Source organism: Apiospora hydei (genome assembly GCF_038363865.1).
Source record: "Apiospora hydei strain CBS 114990 chromosome Unknown utg000011l_segment0_segment0, whole genome shotgun sequence".
NCBI classification, from domain to species: domain Eukaryota; kingdom Fungi; phylum Ascomycota; class Sordariomycetes; order Amphisphaeriales; family Apiosporaceae; genus Apiospora; species Apiospora hydei.
Window position 1 is genome coordinate 408,457 of NW_027117370.1, and position 25,620 is coordinate 434,076.

General features: G+C 53.2%; 3 protein-coding genes across 3 annotated transcripts; 1 reads left to right on the forward strand and 2 right to left on the reverse strand.

Annotated features, from left to right (window-relative positions):
- Positions 1 to 508: 508 nt before the first annotated feature.
- On the forward strand, positions 509 to 3,171 carry PG997_015349 (2-dehydropantoate 2-reductase; the record flags this gene model as incomplete). Its single annotated transcript, XM_066819663.1, has 7 exons — positions 509 to 929; positions 1,072 to 1,752; positions 1,895 to 2,036; positions 2,087 to 2,122; positions 2,185 to 2,248; positions 2,524 to 2,577; positions 2,842 to 3,171. The coding sequence occupies 7 exons, from the start codon at positions 509 to 511 to the stop codon at positions 3,169 to 3,171; spliced, it is 1,728 nt and encodes a 575-aa protein (XP_066660548.1).
- A 6,551-nt stretch (positions 3,172 to 9,722) lies between these two features.
- On the reverse strand, positions 9,723 to 11,071 carry PG997_015350 (uncharacterized protein; the record flags this gene model as incomplete). Its single annotated transcript, XM_066819664.1, has 3 exons — positions 9,723 to 9,890; positions 9,988 to 11,009; positions 11,059 to 11,071. The coding sequence occupies 3 exons, from the start codon at positions 11,069 to 11,071 to the stop codon at positions 9,723 to 9,725; spliced, it is 1,203 nt and encodes a 400-aa protein (XP_066660549.1).
- Positions 11,072 to 24,338: 13,267 nt separating this feature from the next.
- On the reverse strand, positions 24,339 to 25,437 carry PG997_015351 (Peroxisomal membrane protein PMP22; the record flags this gene model as incomplete). Its single annotated transcript, XM_066819665.1, has 3 exons — positions 24,339 to 24,881; positions 24,928 to 25,095; positions 25,192 to 25,437. The coding sequence occupies 3 exons, from the start codon at positions 25,435 to 25,437 to the stop codon at positions 24,339 to 24,341; spliced, it is 957 nt and encodes a 318-aa protein (XP_066660550.1).
- Between the last annotated feature and the right edge of the window lie 183 nt (positions 25,438 to 25,620).

Sequence of the window (25,620 nt, forward strand, 5' to 3'; positions counted from 1 at the left end):
CTAGGCGTTTTTCTGGGAATGGAAGCTTCCGTGTATTTTCAAATTTGTAAATAAAGCATGCGTTGCTTGTACGATGGAAAAAGTAATCGCGAGCAGCAAAGTGGTTTTATTATCTAGATCCACGAACGAATATGTTTTTATGATTTAATACATTTGATGGTTTAGATATTGATTACATGCACCGAAACCGCTGATAAGAACTGGAAATGTGACGAAATGAGATTCCCGATCCAGCCTGGAAGGCGCCTTCTGCAGTTAGTTGTAGCGGGTGGGCCTGGGCTCTTTAGAGGGGCAATCAACATGCTACAATCGCACCTAACCAACTTCCCTCCATAAACCGGAATACTCTTTAGTCCTTCTTCTACTTACTTGACCTCAAGTCTTCTTGTCCAGACCTCAATGCTTCCTTGAAATTATGTCCATGAACTCATGGTTCTTGCCACTGCGGAGGATAAGTCTTAGTTCCCAGAGATACCACACTCCCACGCGAATGACGCGTTGCCTGTCCATGTCGTCCCGCGATGCCCAGCAGGGCGATTGGCTCAAGTCTGTCTTGGAAGATAAGAATGCTGAGAAGCCCGCAACTATATACGCCTGGAACGCGGCCAACATAGGGTTAAAAACGTCTCCAACAAACGGCCACATCTCCGCCAGAGTACCGGATGGCTCGGATCCCGAGCGACGCCGCATCTTCATCCTCGGGGTCGGCAACCTGGGCCGCCTCTTCGCCAGCAGTCTCGCGAAGCTGCATAATCCCAACCCGCCTCCCATCACCCTCGTCGTACATCGCAGAGAGCTTCTGGAGCGGTGGCATGCGAATCCTGGGATTGAGATCACGCGGGATGGACAGGTTGAGAGATCTTGCGTCGATGCCGATGTGGAGTGGTGGACTGAGGAAAAGCCCGTCTCGGGTCCCTTATGTGAGCCTGGTAAGTGACTTTCGGCCTTCATTATTGCCTATTCCAGTGTATCATGGGAACGTCCAGGGCGCAGCTTATTGCAAACATTCCCTAGACGTGGATTTCGAGCCAGCTATCCCGTAGGAGAAATGCTAATGCCATGAGTCGAAAGGTGCGGGTCATGGCATCTCCAACCTTATCGTGGCGACAAAAGCCAAGGATGCTCTACCCCAGGCCGACAGGCTGCGAGGCTATCTGACGTCGAAATCCACCGTCGCCTTCACGCAGAACGGCATGTGCCCCATGTGGCCGCCGCAGGGTGCCGATTACAGCGCCCACCGCTGGCCCCGCGGCGATGGACCGAACTGGATTGCCTGCATCACCACCCACGGCGTCACCTCCTCGGGTCCCTTCCAGAGTGTGCATGCCTCCCAGGCCTGGTGCTCGGTCGGGCCAGTGCTATTGAACGGTCAGCAGTCCGGCGGCGAATCTACAGCTGCTTACCTGATAAACCAACTGGCTCGCGCACCGCACCTCGATGGCAAGGCTGTGTCAAGAGGGGACTTGTGGATTCTTCAGCTGGAGAAGCTCATCATCAACTGCGTTATCAACCCTCTTACGGCAACCTTGGGTTGCAAGAATGGCGGTCTCTTCCCGCCTCATGCCGACGGGACCTTGAGTAGAGTCATCGACTCGCTCATCCGGGAAGCCAGTAGCGTCCTCCAGGCTCTCGTTTCGGATGAGAGAATCAGCAGCGAGATTCTGGAAGAACGCATCATGGACCAGGAATATATGAAGCGTCTTCTCGAACGGTTCTCCTTTGGTGGTCTTCGCACGATGGTTTTGGATGTTGGTAAGTGACTTTCTGATTTATTCTTGCTATCTTTGAATCTCGGGAGGGTTAAGGTATGCGGCTCGTTATAGAGTCACCTACATACCCTCATGATATATATTATATGCCTAGGAGGTTCCTATTAACGCCGCGAGTCGACTAGGCGTCAAGGTGCGGGATAATACCAGCTCCATGCTCCAGGATGTCCGAGCCGGCAAGACGACAGAGATACGGGCCTTTAATGGTTGGCTAGTCGAGACAGCTGCTTTACTGGACCCAAACTTGCGGCTTCCGACGCACGAGAGGTTAATCTCCATGGTCGAAGCTGGGATTACGCTTAAGCATGATGAGATAGGGCGCCTTCTCGCATCAACAATCTGAACTCGAGAACGTATGTACTGGTGACCAAACTTCCACATTGAGTCCGAATACCCTTGATTTTTGGGCTTACAGGGTGGGATGCTTCCAACAGCCTAACTACCGAACACAGTGCACTGAGAAATCCTCCATCGGAAAGGTGGGCGGGCGTCAGGGGTGAGGGGACGGACTGTTGCGTGGCCAATGCTGTCTGACAATGTTTCCCAATATCAGGACAGTTATTAACGGTCAGCGAATTTTCTGTTAAGACAAGGTTTTCTCTCATATCACCCCGCCACCATTGGGTACGAGGGAATGGTTTCATCACACACTGGAACAAGCTGTCGACTCGTTGTTCGCCTCCCATTGTGCAATGAGAGGGCGAGACGGGCAGCCGGTAATCTATCTGATTCCATGCTTGCGACATTTATGCAGATGATGCGTGACAACTCAGAAGTCGGTATCTGCACGGCTGGCCAGAAGCAGGATGTACGCCGCATCAGAGGGCGCGATCCACTGAGCAACATGCTCTTCGTTCGCAGAACCTGCCGTCACCTGCAGTAGCCCGCGCACCAAACGGTCGAGCGACAGTGATGAGTCCACTTGGGGCGTCTTGTCGCCGGCTGGGGCTGAGGCTCGTGACTTGTGAATGGCGAGCGAAGCTTGAAAAGTGCAGTTGCGGAGCGGAGTCAGGGTTGCACGGGGTGCGGTCGTGGTGGGCATTAACAGCCATCTTATTGACAGGAGTCACAGGAACCGAGGAGCGAGGATCGTAGCGAGTACCTAGCTTTTCTGGACACGTCTCACTACCACCTGCTGTGCCTGCCACCACAGCAGAGCAGCCGCGAGAAGCAGCAGACGCGAAAGCGAATCGGTGCCACCCGCCTCGACTGTCCCCAAATGGCTGGCTGGGAAGAAGTGGTGCATTCGACGGGCTGCAACACCCAAGCTTCCCATTTCGGAGGCGGGCTCAATGCGCTGCTACACTGCCCAACGGGTAGATCGCCAGCCGAGGAAGCAGCACACGCATCCAGATTGAATCCAAACGACGGCATGATTCCACCATCGAATCGTCTGTGTTAGACACAAGGGCCCGCCCTGGAACCGCAAGCCTTCTCCTCTTGGAGTTCCTATGCCACATGTTGACGGATGATATCCGGGCGGCACAATGTATGCCAACAACCAAAAGATTTTCCGGGAGCAGCCCAACAAATCATTGGGACGAGAGCCCTCCTCTGGCATGTGCGAGCCGCATCTCCGACGGGTCCAGGGCGCTCGTGTCGTCCAGTATTGGTCGCTGATGAGTCACGAAACGAATGGTGATCATCCTCGACCCAAAATTGTGTTGTTGTATTTGCGGTCCAAGGAACCGGAATCGTCCGGTCGGCCATCTTGGGAGTAAGCGAGCCGGTACCAGCCACGCAGCGCAAGCCCCTACCGCACGACGATGATAATGAACCTTTGAGAGTGATTTCGTGTGAACTCGTGAGGGTCTGTATTTCATATATGTGCAATATATGATATATGTAGCAGTCGTTTCGTTTCATTAAGAAGCCCCCGACGGCCGCTTGAGCGCGTCTTGACATTCGAGAGCAAAACCTCCGATTGGCCGAACCGAATTGGAACTTGGACTGGTGCTACAACCAAGCGCTGATTACAGTACAGTACAGTAGCAGCAAGCCTTGGTTGGCACTGACTGACTCACAGGCTTTATTCAGACTGTGACACCATCAGCAATGCAAACGGCAAACGAGGCTTCCTGACAACTTGATTAGCAAGCACGCTTGAGAGTGAGGGTGGTTGATATTGAACCGGTTGGGAAGCAAAGGTCGTCCGATCCCAAGCCCGAGGCTCATTACTCCCGGATCGAATGATGCGGTTTAACTGGAGAACCGCATACAAACATGCGATTTCTTTCGCCGGCCACCAAGTCACGTTCTGATTTCCATATTCGGAAACACAGGTACAAGAAACAAAACATGCTGAACAACGCACCGCCGGCTGGATCTCCGGAGGCTCGCACAACAGCGGCCCACTTCCCCGCCTAAGGACTCGGGGTATTCCTACCGTAGTCGATCGGCCAGCGGCAGGCACCTGTCCAAGCGCGTGCATAGGCTTCTCCTTCTTCTTCTTCGTCTTCATACAGATGCAGCCTCGCAGAACAGTCAACGCGTACAAATGCCAGATGCAGCCGCAGCTACAGCCGTAGCCACTTCTACCCGCAAACCGCAAAGCTGTGCTATCGCGCCATGTGTACATGCACATCCACCTACATGCATACGGGGTAGAGTACACCACGAAAGTCCGATGTTGCGCGCATATGTGACCTGCAGCGGCTGCTGGCCGTGAGACTTCCGCGTGTGCGCTGTGCTGCCTGACCGGGAAGTGAATCTAAGACGATGCCCAATCAGCTGCCCCTGTCTGCTTCTTTTGAACCTGACCTGGTTTCCGTCTGGTCGGTGGGCCTTCGCTAGCTAGCAGCAACAAGGTCGCTTACGTGCAGGCCAGAGAAAAAAATTCCCCTTTGGCACTAACATGGCGCAAGTGCAGGGCAAGGCGAGGCTAGGGAAGAAATTCCCCTATCGCTACCAGCGAAACAAGGGCGCCTCTTCCCTGTCTAGCAAGTGCTAGATACTTACCAGCGATACCCCTCACCGCAGCACCGCCGGCAGTTGGCGACGATCCGACGGGTACCACTGCGAAGAGCATACTCAGTAAGGCATCTGCTTGATCGTGCTACCTTTTGAAGGCCCGTTTGACGGAGCATTCAGCGCCACTTTCTTACTCTCATTTCTTCTACGTTCCAATATTGGACAGGCACACGTCAGCTGCCAGTCCCAGTGTCTGTCTCTCTATCCCTCTTTCAAAACGACGATGGATCGTTGTAATTTTGCAGACGGAAAGATGGACATTGGCTGCTGTTGCAGGATGAAGATACCATACCTACAGTACCTACCTTACACACCTCGCTTGCATGGCTGGGTATGGTACCCCGGTACCAAATCTCGAAGCGAAGATGTACCGGCGGGGCCCTGGCCGGGGCCCTTGGGAGATCTCTCGACCAAGTTGGCCGGTAGCCCACATAGCCTGCAGCCTTGGGTCGCATCTGTGGCTTGACGGCCCTCAAGTACTGACAACATCGCCGTGTATCCTGTACTGCATGCGCGCATCAGGCCAATTGCCAGAAACGCGATGCATGCCCTCTTTAGCACACCAGCTAGTGACTGTGCGTCCCTGGTACATCCCGTCAGCTCCCAGCTCACTCTCTACCAGCAAGACGACAGCCATGCCTGACCGCTCCTCTTTTCAGACCTTCGCAGCAAGCAGAACATGCTGCGGTGCACGCATGCCAGAAAGCAGGTCACCAAGCCCAGCAAGTCAGCCACCGGCCGCCCGTTTTCTGTTTTCTGTATCGGCGTGGCTGTTTAACTTGCCGCGGAATACCCGTTTCGGTTTCAGATGCGAAGACCACACTTGCGCTTCCCTCATGTCATTGGAGCGCGAGGGTTTCCAGCCTTTCGTCTCCCCTTCCCTAGCGGGCTCTGAGGTTCCCCATACGGTGGATTTGACTAGAACCAATGCTGCTCGTGACACTCGCTCTTATCAAATTACAGAGTAGAAGGAGCAGCCAGTGGGTGGCAGCAGAAGGGGGTCATGCTGAAGTCGTCACGAACGGACAACAAACCTGTTTCCGGTCGCCCACAAACCGGGGAAATTACAAGGTTAAACGGGAGGGTCTGCGTTTTGTTTTTTCTGCTGCTTATGAACCCAGCAGCACATCCTCCACTTCGGCCGGCACATCCAGCCATGGTGACATCTATGCTACGGACGACACCAACTTAGGGTATTTTTCCGGGACTGGGCAGGTAACAAAGGACAGTACGAGCGTAAACAAGTGGACGTTGAGACGTTTCTATTTCACCGACACGAAGAGTTTGCTCACCTGGATGATGAGCAAGGGACTGCTGACTGGACTGGTCCGACTCTGACTCGTGAAAGACAAGGTAGGGGTCGTCCGGCGGTGGACCACCCGCGCGACCCGCTCGGCAGCTGCCCTGTGGCCGGGCTGCCACGCTGCATTCCCTCGACTCTTCCTCCTGACGTTGGGTGCCGTAACGGGTAACGAATGTCCGTACATATACGACGTACAAGTATCGACCTTGCACCAGTCCGCTGTCACGCGGCAAATGGGATGCTACACACTCGGTAATTGACTAACGGTGAGAACCCTGCAACTTTCTTTCTTCTTTCTTCTTTCCCCTTATCCCTGTTCAGGGCTGCCACCCATCAAGCGTGGGAATCCTCCGTCATGTAAGTATCTGCTACACTACAGATCCCGCATCCCACCTCTTACTTCGAGTTGCCTGCCCAAAGGTCACAGTGTGGGCGCACCCCTACCATTGACTCGGCCGCCGCCAGATATGCTACTGGACGACGTGCCTGTGCCACCCTCCCTGCCGCGATAGAACTGGAGCTGCTGCCCAAGCTTTGCCACAGGGGTGGGCTGGATGATGCAGCCATCGGCTACTTTACAGTGGGCAAATCTGACGATTTATCCCCGTTGAACAAACCGGGCGGCGGCAGGGGGCTGGATGGCAAAATGCAGGGCTACTGCTTTTCTCGGAGCCGTGGCGAACAAGCGATCCAAGCTCTCCGCAGAAAGGATCTACCTCACTTAGATCATCATAGATCCTAACCTGCCCTGGCCTGCCCTACCGGTTTCCATACAACAATGGGGTGCATAAGCAACCACCCACGTTTTTTTCGCCTTCCGCTTTCCAACCTTGACCGAGAGGCGTTGTGAGGCGTGTGAGGCGTGAGGCGCAAAGGTTAGAACAAGGCTTTGGCTTCTAAACCTGTCGCTCGTCGTTGAAGGAGGGTTTTAAATATAGAATTTGATCGGCATGCGTTACAGGATGGAAGGATATGCGCGCATTCCATGATGCGCCACTCGGCCACGAACACGCCTTACGCTGCTGCAACTATAGGATCATCATCATTGCTTCTGCTTCTTTTCTTTTTTCCCTCACATGCGCCAGGCACTACCGGGGACCTCTCGCCTTGTTGCCCTCGAAGACGTAGCAGCAAGGTTGAAGAAAAAGAAGAAACCTGATCTCGGATATTTCTAGGGCGATAGGAGATCCAGCCCGGTGAAACCATCCAGACGGCATTCTCTAAGCGAGGTATAGAGAATTGCGAGGCTGTAATCAAAAGAAGAAAATATGCCATATGTCGTTGTCTGGAAAGGGAAATGGAAGAGAAAGAACCTCACCCCCAACCCCCTGCGGCCTCATCCGGCAGGGGTACCCGTGTGCGTTCTCTCTCGAGCCCTGCTGCTTCGAGAACATTTATGTACAACAGATATATGAATGAGATAATAGATAATAAAGTTCGTCTGGTTGAACGCCCGACTAACTAAGTGCATGTTAGATATGTGCTGTATGAATGTGACTGACCATCCTCCCGGTTCCATGGTGGGGGCCGGTCGGCCGCCTTTCTTACAGCACACCTTCCCATCAACGCATGCAGTCCCCGCGCTCTCTCTCGGCTGCGACTCATGCATACATACTTGGGCGTTAAGGATAGCGCGACCAATGTAGCAACCTCTCATATCCCAACTCGTCTGAAGGGGGCAAAAGGACCTCCCTCGGCGACAGGCAAGTGAGCAACACCTAATAAAGTGATGGTGGCTGGAAACGCCATGTAATGGAACATGGGGGTGAAGAAAGAAACAGCCACTGAAGGTTTTTGGTTCAGATATAGATGAAGGCACAGTAATACAAGGAGACAAAGCAGCTCGCCTGCCTGTTTCAAGCAACATCGGTAGTTGGCTGTCCTCAAAGTACCAGTCGCGCTGCCCAACTCACTGCATGCATTGTTCTCCCTCGACTTTGCCAAGCCGTCTCGGTAAGCAACCACTCGTAGACTTTCAACGGTCCAGCCAAACAAGCGTGCAAAGTAAGCCCGTAAGCGGGGAAATAAGGAAAAAAGATGAAACGAAATAAGTAAGCCTGCAGGGAGGGCTGGGCTGGGCTGGGAAACTGTGGCTGCCGTTTGTTGGGTGTGGTGTGTGGCATGATATTTTTTTTCTGGGGACCTTCCTTGCTTGACTGACACACGGCACGGCACGGCATTAACGTGCGCCCAGCCCAGACTTGCTGAAGCATCAGATTCGGGAACGGCGACTACTGTTTCTTTTGGCGCGGCCCTTGGGTTGACGTGGATGAAAAGAGAACCACAAAGTGTGAAAGGGTGGTGGTATATTATCATGGTAATACATTATGCCCCCATCTGTCCAGCTATGCTGGACATGGCGGAGGGATTGGTGATGCGTTCACCTGGCAAGCCAACGGCCAATTATCCTCCCCAATTGGTTGCCGAGTCCCCCCTGCAAGCATATTGCTAGCCGTAGCTTGCGATGCCCCAGTTCCCCCACCCGCTTCCAGAACATCTTGGCTTGTTTCATAGACGGTGACTGACTGACGATCTGAGCATTCTTCTTTGGTTCATGCTGTTGATGAGTGGTTCTTGATGTAGAGTAACTAGTAGGTAGTAGTGATCACAGACGCGCCGCGCCTGTTCCTTCGTTTTCTACCTCCCTGCAGACAATCAGTAGTTGCAACAAATGAGAACAACAAAAACAAAACGCTTTCGCGGACTCGATCCCGGGGTATCTTTGAAGTTCTGCCGTTTGAATTGCCTCGTCCCCATCTACCCATTTGAATATGTGTTGCCCCGGTTGCCCCTCATTGAACAAGATGCAAGTAGATGCCAAGAAAATATGTATAGATGTAGAAGAATTCCTCCGCTCCACCCAATGCATCGCTGCGTCGCTCCGTCACCCTCGTCCTGTGTAATAGTAAGGGAAACAGGTAGGTATATATATGAATAGATATTGGGGGTATTATTGGACATTGATCGTGATATGAGTAAAAAGGGGGTATGTGTCGTGGTTGGTGTCGTGTCATGGGTATTGTATGTAGGTATAAGTATTACAGCGTGTATTGTTTCGATCAAAAATTGATTGGTGACAGGAGAGGGAGTGAAAAAGGGAAGGTATCGTGAATAGGACGGAAGTCCCACATAATCTCTATCGTCGTCAGGGTAAAAAAGGTGTCAAAACATTGCAGAACCCCCCTTTCCGTAGGGTTCTCTTGGTATCTCTAATTCAAAAAGATGAAGTCGCGCGCCGTCGCCCTCACAAACTTGTAGAATCCGCCCCCCCCAACTGGAAAACCCCCCTGAAAACGTCGTCGTCGTTGTCGTACAGCTCGAGAGCAAGATTGTAGAAGCATTTGGAAAGAACCGGCCTCGCCAAATTGGCTTGCTGGCCAACGACGTTTGGAAAATTGGACTGTTGTGTCCACCACCACCTGCGCTCGGTCATTGTCGGGAGGAAGGACAACAGGCGCAATCGATTCGCCGACTGCTCATGCTGCTGCTGCCGCCGTCATCCTTCGTGATCTCGCTATCGTTCGTCACCGGATCCCATGCGCCGACTGAAGGGCGCTGGGTCCCGGAAGCTGGATCCCATGGGACTGGTGTTGATGTTGATGATGCTGCTGCTGGAGCTGTTGTGGATAGATGGTGTCCCCGGACCCAGGGGCCGAAACCCCTGGCGGAGACGCTGATTGCTATAAGTCCTCGCCCACACCCTCATCCGGACTGCCACCACCACCGCCCATGAGCTGCTCCACTCGTTCCCGGCACGCGACGGGTGTGAACCCGGTGCCGACCTTGTTCGCGATGATGCGCCACTTCTCGCTCTCGTAGTCCGCTAGAGCAGTTCGAAGCTTTTGATCCTACAGAGCACGTTAGCAAAATCCTGTATTGTTTCCAAAGGATATAGTTGATTGCAGGATGGCAATGGCATTGTGAAGAGGGAAGAAATAAACGTACTGTTTCATCCGTCCATTGCGTCGTTTTGGCCTTGAGTTTGGTGCAATAACGGACTTGCAGGGTTCCGGAAGATCTTCCAGGGAAGAAGTCGGCGATTTGTTTCCAAGTCAGGTTCTTGTTCTCCTTCAGGTCAATCAGGAGCTGGTCATCTTCCGGCGTGAACTTGAGCTTGGGTCCTCGCGGCCTGGGAGCCGGCGCCGGCATGCCCACCTGGCCTACCACACTAGGGGCGCCTCCCCCGCCGCTCGACAAGGCCCCGTCGCCGCCGTCTCGTCGCATCATCTTTGTGGGTGGCCCTTGATCTGGCAGGCGGTGGTGGTGGTGTGTGGGCGGCGCCCCGGGCGGCGGGGGTGCGTGGGTGTAAGCGCTGCCCATGGGCGTCTGCTGCATCGAGTCCAGGTCACTCTGGTCCAGATCCGTGAGTCCGGACACGGTCAAGTCCAGATCATCGGGCCTGCTACGTTTGGAGCCGGCGCTTTGCGGTTGCGTCGGCGTCATGGAGGGATAGAGCGGTAGGCCGTGGGACGGGCCGGGTGCACCATAATGTGAAGGTCCCGGGTGGCCCATATGCCTGGTCCCGGGAAGGCCGCCGAGATGGGACGGGTCCATCAGTATTTGGTGCTGGTGCGGCGTCGTGGCATGGTGTTGAGACATGGTGTGGTGAGTGTGCGGCGGGGTCTGCTCATGAAGACTGGACGGCCCGGAATGCTGAAGCGGATTCCCTCGGTGGTGGTGGTGGGTGTCGTAGGCGTGTTGAGACTGGCTCTGCTGCTGCTGCTGCTGCTCGCCCGCATGTGTTTCCTGTGGAGAGTAACCGACATTGTAGTCCGGTCCTACTCGGTAGTTGCCCGCCAGCGTGTCTCCGATACATGGGTTCCGCCAGAGCGAACCGCTCTGGACGGTCGCCGGGCTCTGAATGGAAAGAATTTGGTGGACTTGAGCCCCTCGGGGCTGCTGCTGGGGAGATAGTTGGGGGGTGGGAGGACCTTTGTCGCGTGAGGAGAAAATGGTGCCCGTCTTGCCTGGTCGTCGAGGAGGTATGCGTTGGCGGCGGGGCTTCTACTTGCCCACAAGCCCGGTACATGTGTTGGTGGTACCACGGCAGCCAGTCGGTGTCCGGTTGCGAGATGCAGGCTGATGTGGGATTCGGCCGTCGTAGATAGTTGGTCAGCGTCCAGTAAAAGTAAGCAGGCCAGCAAACAAGCAAGCAAGCCTAACTCGTCGTGTGGTCGATCAACAGAGGGTTCGGGCAAGGGAATAATAAGTCTGATCCAGAGCAACTCTTGCCACCTCGGAACATCCAGTTGCCACCGTAAAAATAGTAGTAGGAGAAGTAGTTGTCGTCTTCTGCCTAGGTAAACAAAAAACTTGTTTGTCCTCCTCCTTCGAGTTATCTTAGCTGCTTCTAATATATGGTGACAGACAAAGTGAGTCGGGACACAGAATAAGCAAGAGCGGGCGACGTCTGCATTATATCGTCTGATGTTGTTCCTTATCGTTCTTCTTCCGGGACAGGGACCAGCTTGGGACGTGACAGGCGGGTACCTTAATACTGGTTTCTCTTTTCAACCAGATGGTTAAAGCAGCTTAATGATTCCCCATGTGCGACGGACAGACAAGTATCGTTCCTGAGCGGGAGTGGAGAAATGGTCACCTAGCTCTGAGATGACGGTAGAATAATTTGAAAATCTTATGCTCAAGGGCTGCTTTCTGCTTATAGAAACGGTACCCTGACCGGGGGTTGGTGATGATGCAACCAGGGCCAACCGACTCAACGTCCACAGGCCGCAAGGGCAAGACTCGAACCCGCCGAGTCCTGACTACTAGACAGTACCGTAAAAATCTAGCAACGACTGGCTTGACCCTGGCCCACTTGGAGCCCGAAGTGAGGTACCTCTCGGGAGAAAAGGGCAGAGAGCGATACATGGAGGGTAACCGAATGGAGAAAGAACGAGTGAAACAAGCCCTGCCATGCAGTTGGGCAGAGAGCATAAGAAGCGAATCTTCGGCTGCTGGCCTCGCAGCACTCACACAGCGGCACCCCTGCGCCATCCTTCGGACCAGGGTAGCAGGGCCACCCAAGTCGAGGAACAGTGTTGAATCTTGGAGGGTCGCTGGGTCGGGGGGGTCAGGTGCCAGGGCAGGACCTTGTCGTAAGCTGCTGAAGTAGAAAGTACAACGGCTATGGAGCAGTGGGTGAACTTGTCGCGCTCCGCTTGGAAGGGGGGCTATAATGCTACCGGGGTGGGTTATATCAAGGAAATAAAGAATCGCGATCCTGACACGCCATAGGGCAAGGCGGGTCTGCTAAGCTTGGTAAATGGAGCAGCCACAGGTGACTTCCCCCTTGCCCGATTGCCGACCAGAAGAACATGGGCACTTGCCACTAAAGGGGAATCTTTTAGCCACAGTTAGCACAGGCTGACGACTTGTCTGGCGCTGGCAGCTTGTCGGGATACATCTCACGCCCCGGGACTGGTACTCGAACCACAATTCCTCAGCCGCCGTTGAAACGGGCGTGGGGCGAGGCTGGACTCAAACAAGGAGCGGACGGCAAAGCCAGCGCAGAGTACCACCAGTCTCGAATGGTGACATCGCGTGGTGACAGAGAATGATTCCAACCTCATTTGTCATGATATTAACCGACCAAGTTGACGATGCAGCAGAGAAAAGTGGCGGTGGTGGTTGTGGTGGTACCGCATGTAGGTAAATGGACGGGCTGGGGAGCAGCAGGTCGAAACCGCGCCGGTACTTGGTGGGCGTGGGTGCGAATGGTACGTGAGATGAGAGATGAGGCTGATGACGGGCTTGACTTCAATGTACCTGCTTTCTTTCCACAACTCAATTCTTGACGTGCCTTTGGTCCCCACACGGTGGTGGAAAAGGGACGACGTGAGGGTAGGAATTGAAGTCGGGACTTTCCAGAAGCAGTAAGTATGAATGGCCTTTTTTGGGAGTTGTGCTCGAAAGCTCTCAGCCAATTGACAGTCTCCAGACCATGGCGACTGCACGGATGTACCTAGGAATAGAAGCAGAAAAATGCTACGAGGTGGATATTGTCAATGGCGTGCGTGCAGAGTCCAGTACTGTGTAGATGTGTTAGCATGTTGGCAACGGCGGATAGTGCGAACAGAATAAACGGAGACGTTGGCCAGGAGTGGTCGACAGTCCTTGGTTTTCTTTTTTTTCTTCGCGAGCCCATCTCGCATCCCAATATCGTGGAATCAATGCATGCACACACAGGGAGGGGAGCTGGAAGGGCGGCAAAGCAGGCAGAGGCGTGCAGAGCAGAAAGCAGAGGCGTCTTGGGGGTGTCAGTCGGTGTGAGAGGGGGCCCGGGCATTGGAGTGCCATGGATACGCATGAACGAAACGCGTTTCAACATACCCAGGTAATTAAAAGCAGTGTTATGCGTGCCCTCAGCTTCTGGAAAGAAAGAAATTGCTTCTAGCGCCGACATGGATGCGCGGCAAGACGGGGATCGCGGCCGTGCATAAGTGAGCGAGAGTCATGGTAGGGATTGAATTGTCAAAAATAGTATTAGGTCGGTTGGACCCTTTCGGGGCTGAAAGACGAGAGTGGTGGTGGTGGTGATGATGATTGCATTGTGTGCATGTATGCAGGAGGTAGGGAGAAGGGCGAGGGGAAAAGGTGCGAAGGTGCGGGCGAGAGATGCGCAGGTGGGTGGAGATGGGCCAATCTGCAATTGCAGCAGGTGCGAGCGGATAAGTCCGACCAGAAATGCAGGTACGAGCAACGCCAGATCCCAAAATGGACATTTCCCCAGATTCACATTGGGCAATATCGGTCGCTAAGACAATATGATGCACATGACCATCCATTATAGCATCGCAAACAAGATGCCGAATAGGAAAAGGGTTACCTGCTAAGGGCGACTCGGTCTTGATGGCTTCCCCTCCAGATAGTAGTGCATACACTCACTTACTTACTAACCTTCTCGCAGGGGTGACTAGAAGCCACTGGACTCCCGGTAGCCCAATCGTCTGGTCACTTGCTAAGCACGTAAGGTACGTAGGGAATCCTGTCCTAAAAATAGCTTGGAAGTATTTCATCTATTCTTTTCAACATCAAGCACGTCAAGTCGGCTGACAATGCCAAAGTCTTGTGGCGTCCCAAACTCAACAGGCTGCTGGAAAGGCTTCCGTCTTCCTGGAAGTGCAAGTGCAGTGCCATTGCGTCTATCTGTACTCCGTACGTGAACTGTCAAATCTCAGCTGAGCCAGCCGTAGGCACGGATCCGATAGGTATGATGCACGGGTTTAATACTGGGTTGGGTTAGAGGGGTGGGTTGTATGCAGCTGGATAGCATCATCATTCTGTCTGGTGTCTGTGTGTGTGTGTGTCTGTGTCTGTGGTGTGCCTTATCTTTTTTCCTTCTAGAAGCATGAACCCCTCTCTTAGCCTGTCCGGTATCCGGTTATCTGGATAAGGGGCCCGGCCAGGCCTGCAGGAGACCTACAGTACCTCCGTTAATTGGATTTGATACGAGTCACTTGCTATATTCGTCCCAACTACTTCGCTCGATCTGCCGCTTTGACAGGTTGTCAAAATGTCTTTTAGATTTGATGCGGTACGAGCGACATAATGATCGTTCGTTGAAGTATTCTACCCAGACACATCTGCTGCTATTATGTTCTGTCCGATGTATTAAGAAACGGCTATACCCATGACCCTGGACGTCCATCATACGTGCTTGATTTGTATTTCATTCAAAGTAGCTGTTCGTGGGGTAGCCGTTGCTGTTTGTTCCGCGCCCAGGATACCCAGGCTTGGGTAACCAACACCATTAATGCATCGTACTTACCCGCGTGCGCTACGATAGGAGCTCCATGGGTTGAAGATTAGCTAGTAAAGCGCCATCAGAACTCGGCATCATGAGGGCCGCATTGTGATCTACGGCTTCACTTGGGGTCAATGCCAATGGCTTCCACGCTTCTTCAGCCTCTGCTTGGTCCGCCACGGATTCTCGACCGAGTCCCAAGTGTCGGATCTGCGCTTTCCGGGTTTTGCCAGGCATCGCATCCCGCGCTGAGAGCTAAAAGAAGCATGCAAACCACGGGCGGCTGAAATGGAGACATGCCATCACATCATATCATCTCTCACCTTGAACCCTCTGCATACCTAGGCTCTTGATGCACGCGCGCACACCCACTTGCATTTCCTTTGCACACCACCATATCTGCAAGCAATGCTTCTCGGGTGATTTCGAGCTGCTGTCATGCGTGCATATACACCCACACCCACACAGGCATATTCATATTCATCCCCACTTACCCAAGCAAGCACCTACAGAAAGAAGTGCCCGGTTCTTTGGGAGGAGCAGACCAGCACGCCCTGGGGACTTGGCACCTGGCCGCAGTGCTTCACAGACGCAAGGCGGGCGACTCGGCGACGAAGTCGAAACCTATCTTGGTCGTACAAATGTAACCTCGTGAAATGCTTCAGGAAGGCGTCGCGACAGACGATGAGCAGACATCCTCTTGCACCACTCCATCGGCATATACGAACCTGGACAGACAAGGCCAAGGCCGGTGTGGGGCCACAGATCTGGAGACTTGACAAGGCCAAGCCACCTCCAGGGCGCCCCATTTTATGTAGGTCCAGTCAGGTCTTAGCCGGACAAGACGGGCAACGACGGGCAGATGGCTGGATGGGGGGGGGCCTTGCAGCACAGGAACAGCAGGAGGAACCCTTGACAAAAAAGTCAATCTCAGGGCCGACCAGGAAGCCTGCCTACCCGAACTACCCTGCTCAATAATGCGCATCATACCATCCGGATGGGTTTCTGCAAGGCACCGTCTCAAGAAGGGGGCTACGGAGCTAGCTGCGACTGCACACCAGCCAGTAGCCGGCCAGGGAAGTGCCAAAAGGAAAGAAAAAAGAAGATTCCAAATAGCGGCCCCCGGTTGGGCCCCTGGTGACGATCTCCGCTGCCAATGATGTTTATTTGAAAGACTGTGCCGTTGGCCTGGCCTGATGTGAGGCAGCGAGGAGTGACTGCGGTAGAATGGGCGGAACCGAACCTGGTCCGGCAACTGCTCGTCCCGAGTCGACGTGAGTGACAGCGACCCCGTTCTATCGCGTTGGTCGTGCATCGTCCATCCTCAGCCGCCTTTGAGTTGCAATTACGGTTGCTGGACGACACAACACGACAGGAGCCCAGCAGACCGGTAAATCATTCCTTGCTCTGCTCCCTTCTCCTGCTTTCCTTCTCCTTCGTTCGTTCTTTCTATTTTCTGCGCATCTCCTCCCCACAGAAATGAGGACATCATGCGGACGCAGGAATGCGGAATCCAATAGTGTCGCCAATCTTTCCGTATCCAGAGAAGCTCCCGCGCGGGCACGTACTGCAGGCAGGCAAGCAGAGGCGTTTGGTGATGGTTGCATGAATGCATAAAGTGAAGCAATTTACACTTTTTCCCAGATGGGATCTAAGCTGGCTAGGGCATCCCACTCTTTCTCGGCGACGCCAGTTGATCAGCTATTTTTTCTCAACGGCGCGGGCCCAAGCTCCCTCTTAGCGCTTTCTATCTCCCTGTCTCCCCACACACAGCCGGGCAGTCACCACTAAAATCCAGCAGGCAAGCTTGGATTTGTTTGCATGCCGCGAAATCTTGATAGCACCTGGCGCACAGAGATGAGATCACCTCGAAAGCACTTGTTCGTTCGTTCGTTCGTTCGTACGACACCAGACGCACAGTACCGGGTCTGAACAGCCTTTAATCAATCGTACTACGTGCTGCCACATGCCAATATTCGTCCCAACTAGGCTGCTGTCCCGACGAGCTGGATGATGCTAATTTGCAATGCCCGTCATTGCATCAGCCGTCTGCCCTCCTTCATGTCAGCGTAACAAGTTACGACACAAACACGCACACGCACACACGCATCAAGTCAAGCGCTTTCGGTTCCTTCCGTCAAGTCCCGTTGGTCAGCCCGGATGACTGATTCATGGGTCATCTTACTACTGACCACCAACAACGTTCGGATTTGGGAAGTCCCATCAATGCCGACTCAACTGGCAATATGAGAAGCGAGAGTATAGGCATCAAAGCAACCAGCAATCAGCTTCTGTCCATGCTTTCCGGCCCTTGGACCTCAGGTTGGACCGTCCGTACCGACTGAGTCTAGCATCACACTACTGGCTGGACAAAACCGTGCAGCTTGCGAGCTCGCTCGAGTCCAGGCATCCCGGCCGAGAGTACGCAAGTGCGTGCGCAACTATTGGATTGTCAGCACTTGCACCGCTTTCCGGCAATATCCAACAGCATACTTGTACATAGCATGCGTGGTGATGTGTGCGGCCCCGTCAGCCACCGCAGTAGCCACAATATGATACGTTATCGCCGAGCACATGGATGGTGTTCGCACGTTTGGCTAGTTTCCATCCCTTCCTCCCCTTCAGTCTTGCCGAAGCCGTGCAGAGACCCCCATACAGAAAGCCCCATCCTGCTAGCTAGGCAAAGTATTTGATATCACGAACTTGGAAGTTAGTTGATCGGAGTCCGGGAAGTCTAGGAGGCTTTAGTCCCCACCACCACCCGGCTGGGTTGATCCCCTGCCCATCGTTCCAGCTAATAGGGGATTTTCTCGAGGAGGGTTACATTCCCTCCAAGAACACCACCACCACCTATGCCACCCCCAATGGTAAATCTCGGGCTAATCTTGGCTGAAGGAAGGGATGGTGCTGCGCGAAAGGATGTTACTCTAGCACTGCAGTGCTTGCTGCTCACTGCTCACTGCTGTGCTATGCCAGCTTTCTTTTGCGTTGTTCCCCAATACCACCACAACCCTACCTACGCATAATAATTTCCACATTCAAAACAACCTACTGCGACAGCCTTCGACTTCTTGATCTCATGCAACCACACAGACAAGCGCCGGCCTGTCGTGTCAGCCTGCCTTTCTCTCTGGCTGCTGCTGCTGCTTCTCCCCAGCCTTCGAGACGCGCCGCCGGTGTACCGGATGGATGAATGTATGTGTACCTGCCTGCCTTCTCGTCGCCTGCAGTGGCATCGCCCGGTTTGGCAACGTATTCGGAGGCAAAGAGCGCCATGCCCTTTTCTGCCGATCCTTTCATCTCAGTGCGTGAACATCGTTTGTTTCTGCGGCCTACCATCGATCCAGAAACATGACCCCATCAGCGGGTATGTACCTGCTACCGCTACCACCCTGGCGACGATGCTTTCAAGGCCTAGTCCCAAGTGGTGTATGTACACGCTACATACATGACGAGGCATGACGATATCGGTACATCGTCATCAACCTCTTCCAGGCAGCATTAACACCATGATGTCGTATTGATATCACAACCGCTGTTCAACAGACGATCTCGCGAGCGTATTGCCAAAACGGTCGTGGGCATGGATACTTTCGGTCAGCCTGGCAACAGATCTTACTTCCCAAATGGTATTCTTCGGCCGACTGGGGAACAATATCTAAGCGCCCTAGCTGCTTCTATTGGTCTTATTTGGAAATCAGTATACTTGCTATAAGCCGTTCGTTTATATACCCGTCCATCGAGCATGAACTTCAGATCCCCTTCGACATTATGAGTGCTACTTCACCAAGCATGCAAAGGCCTTCGAGGTAGCATCGCGCTCCCTGAGAGGCGCCTTCCGGTCACACTACATTGCCCAGCATACCCCTGGTTGTGAACCAACTATTACTCGCCGTCGTTCTCCCGCAGACTCGCATATGAGCCGGGAGCCGTACGGCTCTCGCCAGACTGCATGTCCATCTCCATCTCGAACCCAGGGCGCATGGCAGGTTCGTCCGAAGGCATAAGGCCAAATCATACTCAAATCGAATGGCACTCAGTGCGAAGCATGATGCTCCCGCCGTCGCAATGTCAAAGGTAACTGCGATGCGGAGGTCACACCCGAACAAGTCTTGTTAACGAAGATGACATATAGGGGATGGTCGACCAAGCAAAGCAACGCTGAGAGATTCGCGGATGGTCTTTCAAGCTCATGCTGGCTGTTCACCATCCACTCCAGGAAGAGCGAACCGAACCCGTTCGTCTCATCTTTGGGCATGAACTCACAGTCCTTGCTGTTACTGACCGTGATGCTCTCGACGATACACAACTGAAAAAAAACGGGACAGGCATCAAAACCGTGACATCGCGTTTGTGGGGGCCCGATCTCAGCGGTCACATCATCAAAAACAGGCCGCCCCAGAGATTTGATGCTCGCTCCTACCGGCAAAAGCCGCCAATGTACGAAACAGGCTTGTTGCCGATGTTTGTTTCGCCCGCATCTGACCGCCCATCGTAGCCCCTTCCCTCGCGTTGAACAGATATCAAATCAATATGACGGATCACCAAGCGCCCACCTGCCGGTGCCGAAATCGTGTCATGTTTCCGAACTCAATCAAACTTTTCTCTGTTATGCGGAGACGGAAATGTGCCTGTTTTCTTTCTTGTTTTTTTCTCCTCCCTGCATGCATAGATTCTTGATGTCGCAAGACGTGATATTGGCCCGACTCGCCTCGCCTAGCGTCTAACTTCACCTCAACTCCATGTCACCCCGTTGTATGAGAGAAGGAAAGAGATGCATTACCTGACTTGCCTGATGCTAAACGCCGAGATGTTGCGACGTTTCGCCGATCCATAGATGGGTAGTACGATGTATCGTGAGATAGACCTCGGATCACTGCCAAACCGCATGTAGGTTGATCTACTGACAAATAATGCACCCCGGGTTCCGCTCAGATAGTTTCAATGCGATATACTTCTTCTACTCCGTGGATCTTTCTCTGTTTTCTTTTGCTTGTTTCGGCGACATATCCCAGCGCACTCCTTGATCTTGATATCACACAGATTCGTTTAGCGAGAGTTCCTCTGACGGCCGGCTCGGTCGTCCAGGAGTCGATCGACGTACTATTGCTGCTACTGTTTCGGCCAGTTCTGACAAGCGCCTATGTTCTCCTTAGAACTGACCGCCCACCTTGTTGTTTCTTCGCTCTCTACACTCTTGCTGCTACGACGGCACTTGATGGTCGTCGGTGCTTTAGGATAGCTCTTTCTTATGCCGGGACGTCTCCCTACCGGGTTGAGTCGTCTTGGACTTTGGCAATCCGCGCGTTGGCAATGTACGTACGTACATAGGTGTCTATTCTCATCAATATGCTCTCACTCACTCACTCTATATATCACACTGCCCGTTCAGAGAAATCATGTCAAGTGGCCTCAGCCATCTTGGTCTCATTGACTTGTTCGCGTGAGCAGTGACCAAGAGACGTTTGGTTTCTCGACGAAATGCCGAAGTAGTAAAGCTCTTCGTTCGTTCGTGAAATGGGAGAAAATGAAATGTCCCTCCTGCAGAAATCAATGCGGTTTCTTGATCCAACGATGGCAATGCCGGCCCCTTGCGGTCAGATGGCTGAGCTTCGAACACCCCTTGATGGATGTAGCGACAATGGGCCCCGTGTTGCCTATACGTAAAGTTTTCGACGATAACATCATCGAAGGAAATGACAATGTTTAGAACGAAAACCATGACGTGGTTCAAAGTCAGCAGCCCGTCTATATGCAGATGCGCCAGCAGTATTCCCCATTGAGGGTAGGTAGCCCTCAACCGGATTTCCTCCTTCAGTATGCCCCATACATGTATCGCCTACTGAAGAGGAAAAGGGCAGGTATTGTGACCACATGAGTGAGTGAAGCATGGCAAGGACGGGTACTTGGTCTCCCCCCACGCTCCCTCTGTACTCTCTCACTGACGATATGGAGATTCGGCGAGCCTGAAATCATCCTCCAACTATACACAACGTCTCTCAACCACCCACGTGGAGTTGTAATACTAAAATGGCAGATATGGCAGCATACGCTCGTCCGTTGCCTGCATGATGTACGGTGCGCAACCACTCGTTTGCCCCTCCCGAAGCCAACCGACCCCCTGAAATCTGGCCCGAGCTAACTATGTCCTCTGTACACGAAGGTTTTATGGTCTTTCACTCGACCTGAATATCGGAAAGCACAGTTATCGGTTCCCGATTCGTTCTGTGGACTCGCAGCGAACTGGTTGATTGACCCGAGATGCTGGTTCGACTTGCTTGGCCCAAGGGGCTAAACTCGAGCGGGTACCGGCAGCATTATATGCGATAGTACACAGCATATCAGAAGGCTGCTGACCACATACTGTATGCTGTATTGAGCTTGTCAGCTTACTATATCCTTAATTTGCCATGATCATCTACGAAAGTATTGAGAAGCGCGGCATCTGACCAGTCGAGGTACACAGATGGACAACGGACGAACCACCAATTGAATGGGCCCTGTCGTACGTGGCCCTGCCTTCTTCTCTTTACGGAGGATATGTGTCCTATTGGGAAGCCAAATCCATACGAAGAAGCAAGATGAGTTAATGTGAATGGTCCAACGTATCTGTCGTTGCCTTACGGGAGCGCAATTGAAGCCTTGCGCAACAAAAGCGACGCAGACATAGGCTTCGAAGTGATACCGGAAAGCCCGACGACCTTACCGAGACGACGTAACTGCGACTGCTTCTCGACGCTCCTATTATTCAGAGCTTCTCTGGTTGCACCAGGCCATGGTTTCCTCATGCGGAATATCAGCCTACCTACCATCGTCGTGACTCTGTCTCCGGGGTATTCCCATAGAAAACAAGACGCCGGCTCGGGTTCGTTATTGCTGGGACATGCTAAGTGTTTCGTTCATCGACCTTCGTTCGTCGAGGCTTCGTCCCCTTGGTTGTTATCTGTGGGCTTTCCCCCTTACGCTACTTGCATCTATCTTTAACAGGCCCAGCTGTTTCGCGATAGGAACTCTTCGTCAACAGTCTCATGAGCCGGTCTAGAAGTGCCAATTTGCTCTTGGGGTTGTGTTGTTGCGTATTCTGACTATATGTTATGCTGCTACTTCCAAAAGGGGGGCGACAGACGCCGGTAGAGTGATGGATTGGGTCAGGTACAACGGAGGTTTCCTGTCGTTCTAAATCCGCCCCTCCTTCGCCGTCTGGCCTCCCGGTGCCCAACTGGCAAGATCCGGAAGATCGCCATCGATGCCGGACGGAGTTGCGTGGCTGAAGGTGTAAGAAGTACGAAAAGCAATCGTCATTTTTAAGTGAGGTGGAACTCACGCAGATGATTTCTCTCAGTCGTTCGTTCGTTGAATACACTCGGTACAATAAACTGAGGCACGCAGTTGGGACTTTCCTTGCCGACGACGACCTCCCGTAAGCATTTCGTCTCTGGAGGAAGCCAATCATTATTAGATGCTGGCCTTCCAAAGGCATTCAGGTTCCGTCACCATCTCAGTCTGGTACATCCAACCAAGCTGCACCTCGTCGTTCATGGGCGATGAGACATGTATGTACTGGGTACCTGGAGGCACACGAGGATCATGTTCGGCGTTTATAACATCTGCACTAGCCCACACTTAGCATTCGTATGAGAATAGCAGTACGATACATCTATTTCAGCCCCTAGTGTTAACTAAAGGAATAATAATCACAAGACTCATGGATGGGAATGGTTGATCCAGGCCGCGGGTTGTTACACCGCCCCCTGGTTGCGATTTGTGGTCCAGGGGACTTCTGCTGTTCGAATTGATCGTGCCGGAGGCCCGAATACTTCGGTCTCTTCCTCTGGCATATGTTGTATTGCTACTGGTTTCATTGCCTCGGTCCATCTTGAGTTGTGTATGTCTGTCCAATAATTCGCGTGTAATATGCCTTTAAGCAGATCGCGGTGGTCCATAACACGGTTATCGTTATTCGACAGACGACTGGGAAGCGAAACAAGCGAGCGAGAAGTATGCCGTTCCAGACTTTAATCCGAAACTCACTTCTATATCCCATTTACTTGAATTGCCACTCCGGAAACCATACACAACCCAGCGAACGAACATGTTCAACCCGGACATCGTGGTGGCTGGGCGGAACAGGCGTGGTTGGGCAGACGGATGAACGGAGAGCGATACACGGCAGCGATAAGATCACAGTCGGCAGAAATTTACCAGGGACACATGTCCAATGGGCGGTGGTGAGTCCCGAAGCCTTTGGGGATAATACAACCTCCTCTCACGACTTCCGTAGATCACGAGACGTTCGCAGCCAATGAAGAATTCGTCTTCGCGCACTTTGGATTTGCTGAACGCTCGACCGCTCAACCAACCCCATCCTCGGACTTCCTGCTTGAACCTCGGAACATTTCAAACCAATGTCCGAAGGGGGCGAGACGCGACCAAAGCCAATACGTCTCGGGGAGCCACCACTGAGCCCATAACCAAGGAGAAATAGTTAGAGGTCTTAGTATTCGTTTTACATGTACGCATAAGTTACGGACTGGACGAGCGACCGCCCACGTTGACATTCCTCTATCTTTGTCTTAGAGATGGTTGGAATGATGTGTTGTTCTATGCTGGCCGGTTTGTTGAATTTGCCCACGGTAGGGATTGTCCTGGCTCTGTCGAGCCAATGACTATCCTCACAAAGACAAGTCCGGCGCACGCGGGGCGGGATATGCACCCCAAGGCGAAAGGGATTGGTGGTCCGTATTCAGAAACCCTTTGTTCAAGGTTTATTTCCCGCACCACCATTTCGACAGATTGGCTTTTGGCTCCTCGTTCATCATCTCGGCTTCGCTGGAATAATCATGGGACATGTCGCGTGGGCAGCTGCATACCGAAGAAAAGAAAACGAGCAACCGTGAGGTTATTCTAGAGTGAGCGAATCTCGCCGCGAGGAGCTGTAGACATTTAATGAAGAGCAAGGCGTATGGTAATCCAAGTTGGCTGACAGCCTGGGACTCATTAGTGGCTTCTACCGATGGCTAAATGAAATGCTGCACGAGTGGTTTCTGTGTGGTTGACTTAAAGCGCATGTGTTCTCGCAGAGCAAGTCATCGTCGTCAGCTAGAGACCATTGGGTTGATAGTGGGGGGGTTCACGATGTGGTCTTCATAGATACTCGCAAAATTCGTCATCCGGGCAGTGAGATATTGTAATGAGTGAGACTCAGTCTTGGCCAGGCGATGCAGTGCAGTTGTTCGGTAGCCAGATGTAGCACTAACTGATTCAAGGTTGAAGGTGAAAAAAAATAAGTAATTCCATTCCGAAGCTATCTACACATCAATTCCAAAGCTCGCGCAGGCGGGAAGAGCAGGTCGAGAAGATTATACAAGCAACAGTAGTATCTCCTCTGTTGAAGTTCGCCGTGAAGACCCGCGAGACTCCCGTTTTTGCTAAGCCTCGAAACCATGATAGTATTTCCCATATAACGCTGGAACATCCCGGATATACAAAACCAAGGGGGGGTTAATTCAATCACGCCATCAACAGGCACACTCACTCACCCACGCACACACTACCAACTCATTCCTATATCTCCAAAAGAGGATATCTTCGTCCAGGGGGCATTAACGTCATTCGCGGTTTGTCGTAGTTTGTTTTTAGTAAGGGGGTTGGGCCCCATAGGACCCTGGTGACCCGGGTAGTCCTCTGGGCGTCCGCCCATGGTGGAGCCACGGCCCTCACCACGACGATCGCCACGGTCGCCACGGTCGTCGCCGAAGTGCTTCTTGCGCAGGGCAGCGAGCCTCTTCTTCTTGGTCATGGTGTTGATGTACGTGCCAATGATGAAGGCAACGACGTTGAAGAAGGGGACCCACGTGGCCTCGGGCAAGAACTGCTGCGCAAAGGCAAGGCAGAGCGGCGAGGTGACCCAGGTGACCTTCATGACCTTCATGAAGCCGACGCGGACGGTGGCGCGGACCTGGTGGTAGGTGCGGGCGCCCGCAATGAGGGCCATGGCCACGAGGTAGATGGAGTTCTGGATCGGGGCGATGACCAGGTTGCTGACAATGATCTGGAGGATCTTGGCGCGCAAGCTCGTACGGCCCTTGAAGGTCTTTTTGCAGACACCAGATCAAGAAGTGACCAAGCGGCGCACTGACCAGAGCTCCGTAGGCGGCCATCTTGGGCACCCGGGAGGTGAAGTAGTTGCCATGCTTGTTGCGGTCTTTCGCGAGGAACGAGGCAATCAGCTCTTGCATACTGGCCAAAGTACCGGCCGTGAGCATCTTGGTGCGAAGCGGGTTCTTCTCGAGCTGGTTGATGTAGGCCTGTAGAGAGTAGACGCGACGAGCACGGTCAGCCAGCCGGCCATACATACACACACACGCATTGAGGCCTTAGGTTAGGATAGAGAGTGTACGCACCATCATGTAGCCCTTGGTACCGGCCATGGCCTTACCGCCGGTGATGGCAGTGCCGATGCTCTCGGAGATGGGGTGCTTGCCCGTGGTGCCGGGAAGAGGGCCATCGCGAGGACCCTTGACGACCTCGCGGGCAGCCTCGCGGGCTTGGTGGGCAGCTTCGCGAGCGGCGTGGGCAGCGTCGAAGACGGAATCAGTGCCCTTGATTACCGTGTCGCGAACAGTGTCGCGCTCAATCTTGATCGTCATGGTTGGGATTGAGGACGTTTCGGCCACGCAAGGAAAGCAAGTCGTCGGGCGGACCTAGAACCTGGGCAGGAGTTACTGTGCCGGGCGAAAGATTAACAACGGAGCATTTAGACGCCCAATGCAAAAGCCAGATGCAATTGAATAGAGGAATAATGAAAACGGATGGACTGAGTGGCCAGAGCA